The 16,549-nt window shown below is 36.6% G+C and overlaps 1 protein-coding gene across 6 annotated transcripts in view; it reads right to left on the reverse strand.

Annotated features, from left to right (window-relative positions):
* The window catches only part of CEP290 (centrosomal protein 290kDa), a 96,551-nt gene that overhangs the window by 16,851 nt on the left and 63,151 nt on the right, over positions 1 to 16,549 (reverse strand). For 5 of the 6 annotated variants that reach the window (XM_010832050.1, XM_010832047.1, XM_010832048.1 and 2 more), the window contains 8 exons: positions 16,190 to 16,403; positions 14,519 to 14,656; positions 12,788 to 13,009; positions 11,822 to 11,944; positions 11,050 to 11,195; positions 10,570 to 10,725; positions 4,487 to 4,610; positions 212 to 346 (listed from right to left, as the gene is read on the reverse strand). In XM_010832050.1, coding sequence (XP_010830352.1) covers positions 212 to 346; positions 4,487 to 4,610; positions 10,570 to 10,725; positions 11,050 to 11,195; positions 11,822 to 11,944; positions 12,788 to 13,009; positions 14,519 to 14,656; positions 16,190 to 16,403 — 1,258 coding nt within the window. Of the gene's footprint in view, positions 1 to 211; positions 347 to 3,270; positions 4,033 to 4,486; positions 4,611 to 10,569; positions 10,726 to 11,049; positions 11,196 to 11,821; positions 11,945 to 12,787; positions 13,010 to 14,518; positions 14,657 to 16,189; positions 16,404 to 16,549 lie in introns of those variants that run through there. The other variant, XM_010832051.1, reaches the window with a different exon arrangement.

Raw genomic sequence — 16,549 nt, forward strand, 5'->3', positions numbered from 1 at the left:
CCAGCACATAGAAGAGTACCTGATACAAAGAAGGCCCTCAACAAGTAACTGTTACCTGAGTGAATGTAGAAAGTGTAAACGCTACCATATTTTATGAATATGAGTTTCTGGCTTCTTCATAAGCTAACATAGTAAACATAACAATTAAGTAGGGAGAAAAAGGTTTTCAGGCATTAGATTTTCTAACTATAATAAAGAATATTAAATTTACCTTTAATCTTGGCAAATCTTTATTTGCTTGTTCAAGCTGAAATTTGAGTTCAATATTTTCGGATGACAACTTCAAGTTTTCCCTCTGGAGCTCCTGTTCTCTTTGATAATGATCATCTGAATCTATTCCTGAAGTCTTCAGGAAAATGAAGTTAGGAGTATTTTTAAGGTGTAGCAAATAAAAGCTGCATAAGACATGCTGGGTAAGAAAACACTATGCTAAAAGGGAACGCTATTCCTCAAAAGAATGAGAAAATTGGAGAGCTCTAGAGAAAACAACCATAAACAAACTCACAAAAGGTAATCAGTCTCTTGAAATTAATAAAGAAAACAAAGTCAATATGATTTAATGATGTCCACACATATAATTTGTGGTTCTTTCAGTCCAAAATAAAATATTATTGTTATCAGACTGTTATAGATTGCATTGTGCCCCAACCCCCATCAAACCCCCAAATTCATATGTTTAAGTTCTAATTCCCAGTACCTCAAATGACTTTATTTGGAGAGAGGGCCTTTTCAGGCTATAAGATAATTAAGATAAAAAGGGTCACTAGGGTGGGCCTTAATCCAATGTCTGATGTACTCACACAAAAACAAAATCTGACACACAGACAGAAGGGAGTAACTATAGAGACAAGGAGAAGCTAGCCATCTATGAGCCAGAAGAAGGGACCCTTTCCCCAAAGACTAAAGAAGAAATCAACTCTGCCAATACCTTGATTTTGGACTTCTGATTTTCAGAACTGTGAGAATAAATTTCTGTTGCTTAAGCCATCAACTCCGTGGTGTTCTGTTATGGTTGCCATAGCAGATGAATACACAAGCCTACAAAAAGTGCCTCAATTCCTTCCTCCTTTAGAAAGCTATTCCTCATTCCTGGAGCTAAAATAATCACTCCCTCCTCTGAAATCCAGTAACACTTTATTTGCATTTGTTTTGGCATGAATCCACCTTGGGGGGTTATTATCCATGTTCATATTTATTTCTCATTCTAAACTGTACATTATTTGAAAGAGAAATCTGTGTTTGGTTACTTTTTACTACTTTTTACCACTTATAAGACTGTTAAAGAGCATTATATGAGATAATGTTGTGAAAGCACTCAGAACAGTTTTAGTTTTAGTTTTTTCTCTCCCATTCTATTCTCTTGGCTTGGTTAACTATCAAGTCAGTAATTCCAGAGACATTATTATGATCATCATATTATATGCTTATATACATCATTATTAAGGTATAATATTCTGTAAATACATTTATTATACCTGGCTCTGTAACATCATTTGAATTAGCAGTAGGTTAAATACATTCTGACACTTTCACTCTTTGGTTAAAAAAAAGTAAAAAAAAGAGTAAGTTTTCTTAGGTAAAACAGAGTTAAAGTAAAGAAATTAGAGAATAGGATATAGAAAAGTAAAGAGATTCTGAGCTGAGAGCATATAACACAACACTGGCAGAAACACTGCATGCATCCACCTGATTTCTAACTGTCTGAGAGGTGTGTCCATACGAACATACACAGTGGCAAGCAAAAGCAGACAGACATGTTTCATGGTGTCAGTAAACTACAGCAATATGTTCGTACTTTGTCAGATAATCCAAGTCTACATTCTGGTTCTACTACTATTAAGGTTAAAGTGAGGAAAGTGAAGTCGCTCAGTCGTGTCTGACTCTGTGCGACCCCATGGAACGCAGCCTACCAGGCTCCTCCGTCCATGGGATTTTCCAGGCAAGAGCACTGGAGTGGGGTGCCCTTGCCTTCTCCAACTGTAACTATTAAGGTTAACACTAAGCAAAACCAACCCCTGTAAGGTCCTCTGTTTCTACATCTCACAAATGAAGGCACTGATACGGTTTAAGGTCTCTTCAGACATGGCAAGCTGCAGTTTCCTATCCCTGAGCCCTTCTGTTTCCCTTACTTCATCTCTTCAGTCTACAATAGCAATTTAATAAATTGATAATTAGTACCCCTGACTGATAGATATAAAACATAATACATTTCACCCACAGGAAAGACTAATTCTATCTGATCTTACATGAAGATAGTTTTTCAACAGTTCTCCTCACTAAAATACAGATGCAATTATTCAAGTAAGTGAATGTGGATCATTTTTTTCTTCCTATTCTCAGAAAACAAAAGTGCTAGCTGAAATTGTTTAAATTTGGGGGGAAAAAATTCTAGTAAACTCATCTATAAAAGTAAAATAAACAAAATTCTTGTGTAATCAATTTCAGGGAGACTTACAAATTGTTCTGTAGAAGGAGAATCTTATTAAAAGGTATACACTGCTAAAAGTCAAGTTCTTAGGGGATGGGAGTTAGAGATAATACACAGGGGAAGTCTCAAATTCTCAATTACTTATTATCAAGTGAAAAATGCCTGAAAAAGGAAATGAAATAAGAATTAAGTCATTTTTCCCATTTTCTTTTAATTTAAATGTCTAATTTAATGAGGACTTAGGTAACTAGAATATCCAAGGTGGAAAGGAAAGAACAAATGAATGAATGCTATTTGATTTCAACTCGGAACGAACTTCTTACTCTGGACTGCCATATAAATTGACCAAAAGTAGAGCATATGTAGAAAGTTCATTAACTAGAATTAGACCTCCATATAAATCCTAGTTCTGCATCTTCTTGATCACTAGAGATGTTTCTCCAAGCTTCCCAAGTAAAACAGAAATAATTCTCTGCAGAGTATTGTGAGAACTATACCTAAGCAATACAAATAAACTCCCTTTTCTCATTATATATAAAAAAGTATCTGTTATAATACAAAGCAAAAAGATCATCAAAGGAACTTGCTATGTATATTAGAATGTTACAGAGCATCATAACAGATTTTTATTAATATTTTCCCTGTAGTGAAATTTGACTTGCAGTGAGATTTTACAACATGCTGAATTAGGAATTTCTAAGGCAAAACACTTCTAAAGGGCCTTATTTTTGTTATTCGGTTATCTAATACTTTTTAAGTGAATACCAGTAGTAAAACAGAGAATACACAAATGAGTTAGAGAAATGCACAACCACTAAGTTTTAGTAGGAACCAGTCAAATATTGGAGTTTAAGAAGTTTATTAACAGTTAATATTTTTTACAAATCTGACACAATTTGTTTCCATTTGTACCATACGCATATGCTACTTGCTCTAAGAAAACTCAGCCAACAGAGAAATAAAGGACTGCCATGTACTCAGAGCTGGGCCGCTTCATTTCTTGGCTGGCCTGGCGCATTGGTTTCAGGGTGGGCCTGTGCACCCTCCTCAGCACACTGATTCAGTGCAGCCACCCCTGTGGCCTAGCCACGGTCCTCCCCAGAAGCTTCTGCTGGATCCGTGTGCTTGCTGTGACTCACTTCTTCAGTTAGGTGTCCCTTTTCTTTCTCATCTTGCTTAGCTTTCTCTTCCCTGTTTTTATCTTTCTGCTCATCATTTTCACAACAGTCTTGATTAATTTTCTGAACTTTAGAATTTGGATCATTTTCAAAATTGGGGTTAAAATCAGTCAAGGTACCTTCAGTTGACCTAAATGGACTTGATGTATTGTTTGTTCTTGACTCTGATTTATTTAACTCCGTAGGATCTACAATATCTTCTGCTTCGTGTTTTTCTTCATTACTGTAATACTGTAGATTATGTCTAGGTACCTGATGATGTAAGTTGGCACTAACATCTATTTCTTTCTTATTTTTAATTCTGAGTTCTGTTATGCGATTGTTTTGTTTCCTGTGTAAAGTGTTCTTTTTGTGAAAAATATTATGCCTGTATTTATTAACACTGGCAGCAAGAGGAGAAAGTGTAGTTGTGTCACATAACACATTCTGCTTGAAGCAGACAGAAGAAAAGAAACAGGAAAAGGAAAAAAATAATAAAAATATAACACACAAGTGTTTTAAAATAAGATACAACAAATAATTCTACATTGATCAGACTTTATAAAGACACACTAGAAATGTATCACACACATAAATGGATACAATGTTATAATGTATCTTCCTAATTTATCTATGTGTTCTTGTCACAACAGAACTCATAACTACATTTAAAATCTACAGAAATCATTTGTAATGAACCTTTATGCAAAGCATAAGAACCACAAATTTATATTATGTAAAAAGAATTAAAGAAAACATATATCTTTACCAAATAAAAACAAAAGCTGGATTTATTATATTAATATTAATGAGAAGGATCTACTATTTCTAGTCAGATAAAGGCAGAAGTTATTTCACTTTTAAACTTTAGAATTAAAACAATGAGAAGATATGCACTTACTGAAGGCCGAGAATATGCATCCTTTGAAAGCTGCTTTTCTAAAGCATGAAGTTTTTCTTGGAGGTATTTATTTTGCAAATGTAAGTCTTCTATAACAGAATCTCGAGGAAGAGCTTGATGAGACCTATGAACAATAATCACAGACTCTTTATTATTCAAACTGCCAACTCTTTTCTGTTTTATTACATTAAAATATAGAAAAATATATTTTTAACACTGTATTTTAAATTCTACAAAACTTCAAAACTATACAAAAATTAAATTGGGATATGACTATCCTATAAAATGATCCTCTACAGACGATTTCATGGCTGGCCTCCTTTAAAGTAAGAGTTAAAAAGCGTATTTTGATTTAAAGAAACGCATTAACATTTGTAAAGAACATACATCTACTTTGGGATTGTGTAAGATAACTGAATAAAAATACCTACTATTTTTAAAACATCACATAATAATTTCATAACATTCAGGTGCTTCTCAAAAAGTTCAAGGATTTTAATAGGTTCTTAGTGGTGCCAGATAATCTATTTTTTCAGTTCATACTCATCTGCATGATATACAAGGCCCTCCACTATCTGGCACAATCACATCTGTTCAACACAGCTGTCCACGAGTTTTCCCTTACTGAGGAAAATACATCCACTCTTACCCACACAAGAAAGATCACTTCTGCCCCTATGTCTCTGCTAGGGTTCTATTTTCTTGGAATGTCCTTTCTCCCTTTAATAGCTACATGTGATTCATAAAATTCAGAAATTCACATTTGAACTGAGACAGAAGACAAGTTGAAGTTCTCTTTTATAAAGTCTTCTCAATTATTTCAGCCTACATAGAGTCATACTGCTCATACTAGAAAAGAAGCTATTAAATATCTAAAAGTATTAGAAGGTTTCAAAAGTAAAATATTTTGATCCTTCTGAAAACTGCAAAGAAGAATAAAAGGATTTGGTTTTATTCTGAATATATGCTTAGACTAAGAAAAACAAGGAAGCTAGATCCAGACAGTGGCTCTAACAGGTGTCAAAGCGAAGAAAAAATTTTCAATCACTTTGTTCTTCACCATGAAGGAAAATTCTGAAGAATTTAAGAAACAATCATTTAGGAGGGAAGGAAATGGAATATAGGTAGCTCATGAGGACTTTAAAAAGTAAATATTTTACAGACTGGGATAAAGTTCTGGAATTTGAAATATCAGCACACAGGTGGTGAATTTACCTCTTCCTTTCCTCTAGTATTTCCTAGCCTCAATACAACACAGCTTGAAACATGAAGATGAGCCTCAGCAAAGCTTCAAGTTCTAGCTTCAGCAGGAGCAAGGGCCCTTAAGAACACTTAATACTCTTAGGCACTGCAAAAATCCCTCCTGATTTTTCTCTCCTATGCACTCTCCTATCTCAACCCTCAGGCAATCCCAAGGCAGTGGTGGCAAAGGCTGCAAAGGAAATTCAAAGGAGCCGAAATTTTTAGGGAGAGGAATCTCCTCCAATTGGTAGAGCTGTGATTAGTAAAGGGGGAAGGCAAAGTAGGGACCCCACCACCACATGTCCCCTTTTTTGCTCTCCTGCTGCTGGCTTAGATGCAGACAAGAGCACAATGGCTGAAGTGCACAGTATAACGGGCAACTAAAGCCTCAGGTCTTTTGCCCTAGAGACCAAAAAGGGGGGCTTCCCTGGTGGCTCAGCATTAAAGAATCTGCCTGTGATGCAAGAGACACAAGTTCAATCCCTGGGTCAGGAAGATCCCCTGGAGGAGGAAATGGCAACCCATTCCAGTATTCCTGCCTGGGAAATCCCATGGAAAGAGGATCCTGGTGGGCTACAGTTCACGGTGTTGTAAAGAACTGGACACAACTTAGTGATGAAACAATAACAACCAAAAAGGGGAGCCCGAGGAAACCAAATGCATCAGTGAGATGACAGAAGGAAAGAGCTCTAGAAAGGAATCTTATAAAGTAGTTAATGAAGTACTGAGCTCACTCCTGAGCACGCATGTATGCATCTGATCCTAATCTGAACATTAAAGAATCTGAGAACTGACCTAACAGAAGACAGCCGACATACCAGACTGTCAATAGGGAAGTGCTCAGGCAGAACAAAGCAAAAGAGCACTGTAAAAGTTTTGAAAATGGTACTGGAACCACAGCCCACAGAAAGCAGGTTAAAAAATGAGGCTGAGCCTATCTGCTAAGTTGCTTCAGTCGTGTCCAACTCTGTGCGACCCCACAGACAGGAGCCCACCAGGCTCCCCCGTCCCTGGGATTCTCCAGGCAAGAACACTGGAGTGGGTTGCCATTTCCTTCTCCAATGCATGAAAGTGAAAAGAGAAAGTGAAGTCGCTCAGTCGTGTCCAACTCTTCGCGTTCTCATGGACTGCAGCCTACGAGGCTCCTCCGCCCATGGGATTTTCCAGGCAAGAGTACTGGAGTGGGGTGCCATTTCCTTCTCCAGAGACTATCTAGACCTGGTAAAACAAAAATACTGCATTTTCCACAGAATTCAATCAAGATCCAGAGTTGCAGAATATAATGTTCAGAAGCTCAATAATATAATCTGTATTATGTGATGTAAAAAGAACCAGAAACATCTCTACTCACATGGGAAAAGAAAAACCAGAACTCAAGCTTAAGATAAAACATTTTCAGTTCAGTTCAGTCACTCAGCCGTGTCTGACTCTTTGAGATCCCATTGACTGCAGCATATAAGGCTTCCCTGTCCATCATCAACTCCTAAAGCGTCCTCAAACTCATATCCATCGAGTTGGTGACGTCATCCAACAATCTCTTCCTCTGTTGTCCCCTTCTCCTCCCGCCTTCAATCTTTCTCAGCTCAGGGTCTTTTCAAATGAGTCAGTTCTTCACATCAGGTGGCCAAACTACTGGAGTTTCAGCTTCAACATCAGTCCTTCCAATGAATATTCAGGACTGATCTCCTTTAGGATTGACTGGTTGGATCTCCTTGCAATCCAGTGGACTCTCAAGAGTCTTCTCCAACACCACAGTTCAAAAGCATCAATTCTTCGGCGCTCAGTTTTCTTATTGGTCCAACTCTCACATCCATATATGACTACTGGGAAAACCAAAGCTTTGACTAGATGAACCTTTGTTGGCAAAGTAATGTCTCAGCTTTTTAATATGCTATCTAGGTTGGCCATAGCTTTTCTTCCAAGGAGCAAGCGTCTTTTAATTTCATGGCTGCAGTGACCATGTGCAGTGATTTTGGAGCACCCAAAAATAAAGCCTCTTCCTGTTTCCATTGTTTCCCCACCTATTTGCCATGAAGTTATGGGACCAGATGCCATGATCTTAGTTTGCTGAATGTTGAGTTTTAAGTCAACTTTTTCACTCTCTTTCATCAAGAGGCTCTTTAGTTCTTCTTCGCTTTCTGCCATAAGGGTGGTGTCATATGCATATCTGAGGTTATTGATATTTCTCCTGGCAATCTTGATTCCAGATTGTGCTTCATTCAGCCTGGCATTTCACATGCATATAAGTTAAATAAGCAGGGGGACAATATCAACCTTGATGTAGCCCTTTCCCTATCTGGAACCAGTCTGTTGTTCCATGTCCAGATCTAACTGTGGCTTCTTGACCTACAAACACATTTCTCAGGAGGTAGGTAAGGAGGTTTGGTATTCCCATCATTTTAAGAATTTTGGACAGTTTGTTGTGATCCATGCAGTCAAAGACTTTGGCATAGTTAATAAATCAGAAGTAGATGTTTTTCTGGAAATCTCTGGCTTTATGTGTGATCCAACAGATGTTAGCCATTTGATCTATGGTTCCTCTGCCTTTTCTGAATCCAGCTTGAACATCTGGAAGTTCCTGGTTCATGTGCTGTTGAAGCCTCACTTGCAGAATTTTGAGCATTACTTTGCTAGCATGTGAGATGAGTGCAATTGTGTGGGAGTCTGAACATTCTTTGGCATTGCCTTTCTTTGGGACTGGAATGACAACTGACCTTTTCCAGAACTGGGGCCACTGCTGAGTTTCCTAAATTTGCTGGCATATTGAGTGCAGCACTTTAATAGCATCGTATTTTAGGATATGAAATAACTCAACTGGAATTCCATCACCTCCATTAGCTTTGTTCATAGTGATGCTTCCTAATCCCACTTGACTTTGCATTCCAGGATGTCTGGCTCTAGGTGAATGATCACACCATCATGGTTATCTGGGTCATGAAGATCTTTTTTGTATAGTTCTTCTGTGTATTCTTGCCACCTCTTAATATCTTCTGCTTCTGTTAGGTTCATACTATATCTGTCCTTTATTGTGCCCATCTTTACATGATATGTTCCCTTGGTATCTCTAATTTTCCTGAAGAGATCTCTGGTCTTTCCCATTCTGTTGTTTTCCTCTATTTCTTTGCATTGATCACTGAGGAAGGCTTTCTTATCTCTCCATGCTATAGTTTGGAGCTCTGCATTCAAATGGGTATATCTTTACTTTTCTCCTTTGCCTTTCGTTTCTCTTCTTTTCACAGCTATTTGTAAGGCCTTCTCAGACAACCGTTTTGCCTTTTTTGCATTTTTCTTGGGGATGGTCTTGATCACTGCCTCCTGTACAATGTCATGAACCTCCGTCCATAGTTCTTCAGGCACTCTATCAGATCTAATCCCTTGAATCTATTTATCACTTCCACTGTATAATCGTAAGGGATTTGATTTAGGTCATACCTGAATGGTCTAGTGGTTTTCCCTACTTTCTTCAATTTCAGTCTGAATTTGGCAATAAGGTAGTCATGATCTGAGCCACAGTCAGCTCCCAGTCTTGTTTTTGCTGACTGTATAGAGCTTCTCCATCTTTGGCTGCAAAGAATATAATCAATCTGATTTTGGTACTGACCATCTAGTGATGTCCATGTGTAAAGTCTTCTCTAGTGTTGTTGGAAGAGGGTGTTTGCTATGACCAGTGTGTTCCCTTGGCAAAACTGTTAGCCTTTGTCCTGCTTCATTCTGTACTCCAAAGCCAAACTTCCCTGTCACTCCAGGTATCTCTTGACTTCCTCATTTTGCATTCCAGTCCCCTATAATGAAAAGGACATCTTTTTTGGGTGTTAGTTTTAGAAGGTCTTGTAGGTATTCATAGAAACGGTCAACTTCAACTTCTTCAACATTATTTGTTAGGGCACACACTTGGATTACTGTGATATTGAATGGTTTGCCTTGGAAACGAACAGAGATCAATCTGTTGTTTTTGAGATTGCAGCCAAGTACTGCATTTTGGACTCTTTTATTGACTATGATGGCTACTCTATTTCTTCTAAGGGATTCATGCTCACAGTAGTAGATATAATGGTTATCTGAGTTAAATTCACCCATTCCAGTCCATTTTAGTTCACTGATTCCTAGAATGTTGATGTACACCCTTTGTATTTCCTGTTTGACTGCTTCTAATGTAGCTGGATTCGTGGACCTAACATTCCAGGTTCCTATCCAATATTGTTTCTTACAGCATCAGACTTTACTTCCATCACCAGTCACATCCACAACTGGGCGTTGTTTTCGCTTTGACTCTGTCTCTTCATTCTTTCTGGTGTTATTTCTTTGTTCTTTTCCAGTAGCATATGGGCACCTACCAACCTGGGCAGTTCATCTTTCAGTGTCCTATCATTTTGCCTTGTCATACTATTCATAGGGTTCTCAAGGCAAGAATACTGAAGTGGTTTGCCATTGCCTTCTCCAGTGGAGCATGTTTTGTCAGAGCTCTCCACCTTGACTGGTCTGTCTTGAGTGGCGCTACATGGCATGGCTCATAGTTTCATTGAGTTAGACAAGTTTGTGGTCCATGTAATCAGTTTGATTAGTTTTCTGTGATTGTGGTTTTCATTCTGTCTGTCCTTTGAGGGATAAGGATAAGGGGCTTCTGGAAGCTTCCTAATGCGAGAGACTGACTGTGGTGGAAACCTGGTCTAGTTCTGATGTGCGGGGCCATGCTTAGTAATTTCTGACTAAGAGTTACTGCTGTCTCTTCAAGTAGACTAGTAAATTCCTAAAGGAATTATCTTGAACTTCTCTATGTTACCCAGTACCACTTATGGTATATGTATGGTTATATGCTTCTGCATTTTAATGTATTAGCTTACCTCATATATGATATGTCATTTTCTAAGTCAAGATTTCTCTTTTTTAATTCTTCTAACTCTTTTTCTGACTCCAACACTCGCACTGCCATAACCTGATCAACAGTCAGGCCAGTTGTTTTTAGTTTCCTTTGCAGGGTAAGTTTCTCTTTATCAGCTCTGTGGGATTTAATACAGAATCATGAAAATGTACCATCCACTGTTTGGCTTGTTCAATTTATTAAATTGTAGCTTCCTTACTATAAGAGGTACGTATGTACAAAAACCAGATCATTCTCTATTTGCTATGAGCTAAATTAAAGAAATTTCACTTAGAAATTGTTAAAATATATTTAACGCATATTTAAAAAAAATAAAAAGTGAAATATAGATAATAAATGATAAAGCTAGAGAATTTCTCATTTTAGCAAGTACACAAAAACTATGTAACTTTCAGGTAAATGAAAAAGTATACATAATTAATTAGTTTTACATTAAACTCACTTGGCAAAAAGATCCTTCAAAGTAGTCAACTGCTTTGTTAGAATATAGACTTCCCCCTCTTTCTCTTTTAACTTGTTTCGAATTCCCTCTATTTTGGTTTGCCATTTTTTACCTTCTTCCCACCGAATTACTTCTTCTCTGGCACTCTGTAAGTAATAACAAATTATTTACAAGTTTAATTACATGGATTTTAACCAATTTGAGTTCTTCTTTGGACTATTTCTATCAGTAATTTTTTTACTACAAAATACTAGTTAACTTGTAAGAAAATTTCAGGCTATTTTCACACTACAGAATCAATTTATGAGTGGGTTGGTTATTGACTGTTACTGTAAACACTGAATATATCCAAGTCCCTCTATTTACTCTGAAATAATAATCCAGTCCACTGAAGGATTAAATAGGACACATCTGGGTCAAGAAGTAAGGATAAAAATGCCCAGATTTCTTTCCCAAAGGTCTGTACAAACCAATCTATATAAACAATTACACTGGGAAAAGTGATAAATACAGCTGAATACATAGGGTATAAAGGCATTTTGGATGTACTGTAATGTCAGAAAGAAGAGTAATTTCTGATGAAGACTTACTGGTATCTCTTCAAGTAGACTAGTAAATTCCTAAAGGACAGACACTTGTCTTGAATGCCTCTATGTTACCCAATACCACTTATGGTATATGTATCAGGTCCACAGATGAACAAATTATCTAGTCTTCAACTACACATTTAACTATCACTGCCTTAAACATATCAGTACATCTCTTCACATACCTTTTCTTTCATAGGTTTCATTTCTGCTTCATCCACCTTTCTTTCCAGTTGGCTTTCTAGCTTTTTAATTTTCTTTTGGAGTTCTTCAATTAAACTTTGTTTGTTATCTATCAAAGGTTTGCCCTAAAAAACAAGATATAGGCAATGGCACCCCATTCCAGTACTCTTGCCTGGAAAATCCCATGGACAGAGGAGCCCGATAGGCTGCAGTCCATGGGGTCGCGAAGAGTCGGACACAACTGAGTGATTTCACTTTCCCTTTTCACTTTCATGCATTGGAGAAGGCAATGGCAACCCACTCCAGTGTTCTTGCCTGGAGAATTCCAGGGACGGGGGAGCCTGGTGGGCTGCCGTCTATGGGGTCGCACAGAGTCAGACACGACTAAAGCAACTTAGGAGCAGCAATAGCTGCAGCAGTTTTACATTAAACAAGCATAAAAGTATCAAACAAAATACACAATAAATATTCCAACTGTAGAAACTTTGAGACTACAGCTAACCATACTTTCTAAATGACACTGTTGATATTTAAGCATAACATGGTAACTACTTCTATATTTTAATAAGATATGCTACTTTAAAACTACAAATACAATAGAGGTCACTGAAGGAATTAGCGGTTACATTAATCAAAGTGATTTGAAAGCTAGTTTCAGCAAATATTATCAATTCAGTTCAGTCGCTCAGTCGTGTCCGACTCTTTGCGACCCTATGAATCACAGCATGCCAGGCCTCCCTGTCCATCACCAACTCCTGGAATTCACTCAGACTCACGTCCATCGAGTCGGTGATGCCATCCAGCCATCTCATCCTCTGTCGTCCCCTTCTCCTCCTGCCCCCAATCCCTCCCAGCATCAGAGTCTTTTCCAATGAGTCAACTCTTCACAAATATTATAGATAAAATGAAAAAGTGGAAATAAACTACCTGTTTATTGTAAATCAAAACATTATCACAAATAAGATTACCTGTAATCCACTGGTTAATCTTTTAATTTGCCTCTTCAGTTCATTATTCTCTTGATCAACTGCATCTTTCTCTCTAAGCACTTTACCATAGGCTTTTTGTTTATTTTGCAGTTCATTGGTTAAGTCATTCAAATTATCAGTTAGTGTGTTTTCTCTGTTTTTACTTGTTTTAAGAGCTTCTTTAAGTTTTAAAATATTTTCATTTAAATCTTCAATTTGCGACTAATATAAGATAAAGGTGTAAATCATGAATCTTCAGCAAATATCAATGATAAAAGCAATAATAATAAAGTACACCACTAATACTTACTAATAAAGTTTCAATCTAAATTTTTAAGGACACACATACAAAAAAACCCACCAAAAACTACATAAATTCTTCTATCCTCATTTCTAATGAATTAAGTCTACTTTAAGGGAAAAAACAAAACATGAAAAAACAGTCTAAAGCAATTCATCTTCAGCAAACACCTAGAACCAAAATTTCATCAACTAAGCAAATGTTTCACTTTGGCTGAATTAATTTATTAGAAAAACAAGTAAATATCACTGTATAAGGCTTTTTTTTTTTTTTCAAACACTGTGAAGCCTAAGAACAGCATAAAACAAAAATCTTTTAGTAGTTTGTAATCTATTTTGTAAAGACAAGACATAAAAGGGCAGCTCACAATACTAGACAGTATACATAAGCCACTAGAAAGGAGTTCCAAGCTGTCCTAGACAGCAACATTGATAGGATTATTGGTCCTTAATATATGTTTTGTTGAATAAATTATTACAGGCCCAAAGGGATTACCAATAGCCCTAATAGGAAATTAGTAGTATTATAGCAATTACACAAAATACAAACTCCCTTGGAAAAGTCAAAAATGGTTTCAAGAAAAATGACTGGAAGTATTTAAGGAATTCAGAGCAGAAATTTCAGACAAAGAAAAAGGGACTGATCATCACAGGGCTCTACCTATTTACATAGTTATGACTTACTGGATTTTTACTGTCAGTTATGCTAATAATCTCAATAGGTCCAATAGGAGATTTTAAAAATCTGAGTAAAATCCAGTCCTTACATGGTTTAATGGTAATAGAGGGTATATATAAATAAACCAAAAGTAAATAAAAATTACAAACAAAATAAAACATATAAAAACTAGATTTTTCATTTGATTCAAACTGTATGAAACTCTATGTAGAGAAATTTAAAAATCACAATTAAATGTACACATTTTAGAAAAAAAAATTTTCATATAGTAACAAACCTAATAACCAGGTAAGAAAATAATACACTGTTAAAAATTAAGAAATAATTTAAAAAAGAAAAGGCTTTAATGTTGGGCAGCCCTATAGATTAAATGTGGACTACATAATTTCCATAAACTATTTCAGGGGCTAAAAAAGGAAAGCCAATTAAGTCATATTATGAACTTAGCAAAAACTAATCTCACTTATCAATACAGAATTTAAAAAGCCTAAGAAAAATGTTTCTTAAATTTAATTCTATTAAGAGGACTGTCCTATAATGGACTACTCTTTACTAACCTTCAAGACGATATTCAGTGAATACGGTAAAGATATTTAGTGTTCAGAACTGTGAGTATGTGTACATCTATGCACTAATTATTTATTAGAATAAATTCCTTATTCATTACCAAAATTATTATATATCTAAGTGAATTTTCTTCCAATAGGAATTAGTGGGAACTCTGTTATATGAATGCACACATTCATGATCACCTTTAGCTCTTTAGTATGTCGATCCACAATTTGTTGAACATTGAGATTTGCCTCTTTCTGAGAAGTCATGGAAATAATACGTTCTTCAGCTGCTGCTGTCATTTCTGCCCGAAGTTCCAAAAGTGCCCGACTAAGTGCCTAAAAATTTCAAACCATACATAATTTTTTAAAAATGACACTTTATATGAGAAACATGTAATATAAAATATACATAAGATTCATTACTTTAAACTATTCTCTTATAATACCATATGTTTAATCAGTGTTCACAAACAATCCAACTGTTTCAAATGGATTTCCATTAGTAAGTGAACTCAATTCTTCCCAAATTGAGTGTGAGAATTCAAAATCTTGATAATGATAATTGTGAAAATCTAGCATTAAATCAAGGCGAAGGCAATGGCAGCCCACTCCAGTACACTTGCCTGGAAAATCCCATGGACGGAGGAGCCTGATGGGCTGCAGTCCATGGGGTCCCTAAGAGTCGGCATGACTGAGCAACTTCACTTTCACTTTTCACTTTCATGCACTGGAGAAGGAAATGGCAACCCACTCCAGTGTTCTTGCTTGGAGAATCCCAGGGGTGGGGGAGCCTAGTGGGCTGCCGTCTATGGGGTTGCACAGAGTCAGACACGACTGAAACGACTTAGCAGCAGCAGCAGCATTATATCAAACAATCTGCATTACACAACCCAGGCATGTTTTGTTCTCAAAATTCTAAGCTGAAATGTTTATTTAAATTACTCATTTAATATATGCTTCCATGTGAAATTAACTGAATTTAAGAAGACGAAGTTACAAGATTAGAAAAGACTTAAAATCTGCCAATAAATTTCATGAGCTAGCACAGAAAAACAGTAGCACCTTCTAAAACAGTTAATTATATACAAAATCTGAGATAAATGGAAAACAAACTAATCAACCTGTTAATCCACTGACCAACTCCTTTTCACAGCACTGTCTCTGAGATCTCCTTTAATCTTTCCTCCTCTTATCCTATCTCCTTCTTAACTCCCAGAATTGTTTAAAATTTTTTAATTATTTAAATTGTTCAAAATGGCCTCACTAACAGAGCATCCTAACAGAAAAGGAGAGAAAATATTTTCAAGAAGATTTCTCTTTATTTCCTATAGCTAACCCACAAATCAGACTGGTAACATAGAAAGATAAGTTAGACGATGCATAGATATAAGTGTTAGCAGCTCAGTCGTGTCCGACTCTGTGACCCTATGGACTGCAGCCCACCAGGCTCCTCTGTCTATGGAATTCTCCATGGAGTGAGTAGCCATTTCCTTCTTCAGGGATCTTCCCAATCCAGTGATCAAACCCAGGTCTCCTGCATTGGAGACAGATTCTTTACTGTCTAAGCCACCAGGAAAGCCCAAGTTGGACTATATTTGAACTTAAAAACACCACCAATTTATAGGGCTTTCTAAAACAGTTATGTTGAAAAACCCAAACTTGCTTAACAGCTTACTGCTACTGCTGCTGCTAAGTCGCTTCAGTCGTGTCCAACTCTGTGCGACCCCATAGACGGCAGCCCACCAGGCTCCCTTAAGATAATGCTTATACTTTTTATTACAAGAGAGAGATGCATGCTATCATCTTTTACAAATCTGCATTCTACCACACGTTTTTTTGAAATCTTGTTAACTTTCTATTGTTACTTACTTTTTGTTGTTTTTCTTTCAAGGGTAATTGGCTCTTTAGCCTTTCTACTAGATTTCTCATTGTAGTTGTTGGAGCTCTTGAATTCGCTTCTTTTTGAGTCTGAAGTTCAGATTTTAAACTTTGTGACTCCTTTTGTGATTGCACCAGAAGACACCTCAAATCCTCTACTTCTGCTTTTATTTTTTTCACTTCATCTGCATGATTTTCTTGGAGCCTAATATACAGCAAACATATGTATTTAGTAGAGTGGTTGTTGCAATTAACAGTTTGATTGATACAAATTTTACAAAGAACAAATGTTTGGTCCTCGGTATCCTTAAAAATCTAAGTCTCAATCTAAATCCTGAAAGAGGACCAATT

Source organism: Bison bison, unplaced genomic scaffold, assembly GCF_000754665.1.
Source record: "Bison bison bison isolate TAMUID 2011002044 unplaced genomic scaffold, Bison_UMD1.0 scf7180017864535, whole genome shotgun sequence".
Taxonomy (NCBI): Eukaryota; Metazoa; Chordata; class Mammalia; order Artiodactyla; family Bovidae; genus Bison; species Bison bison.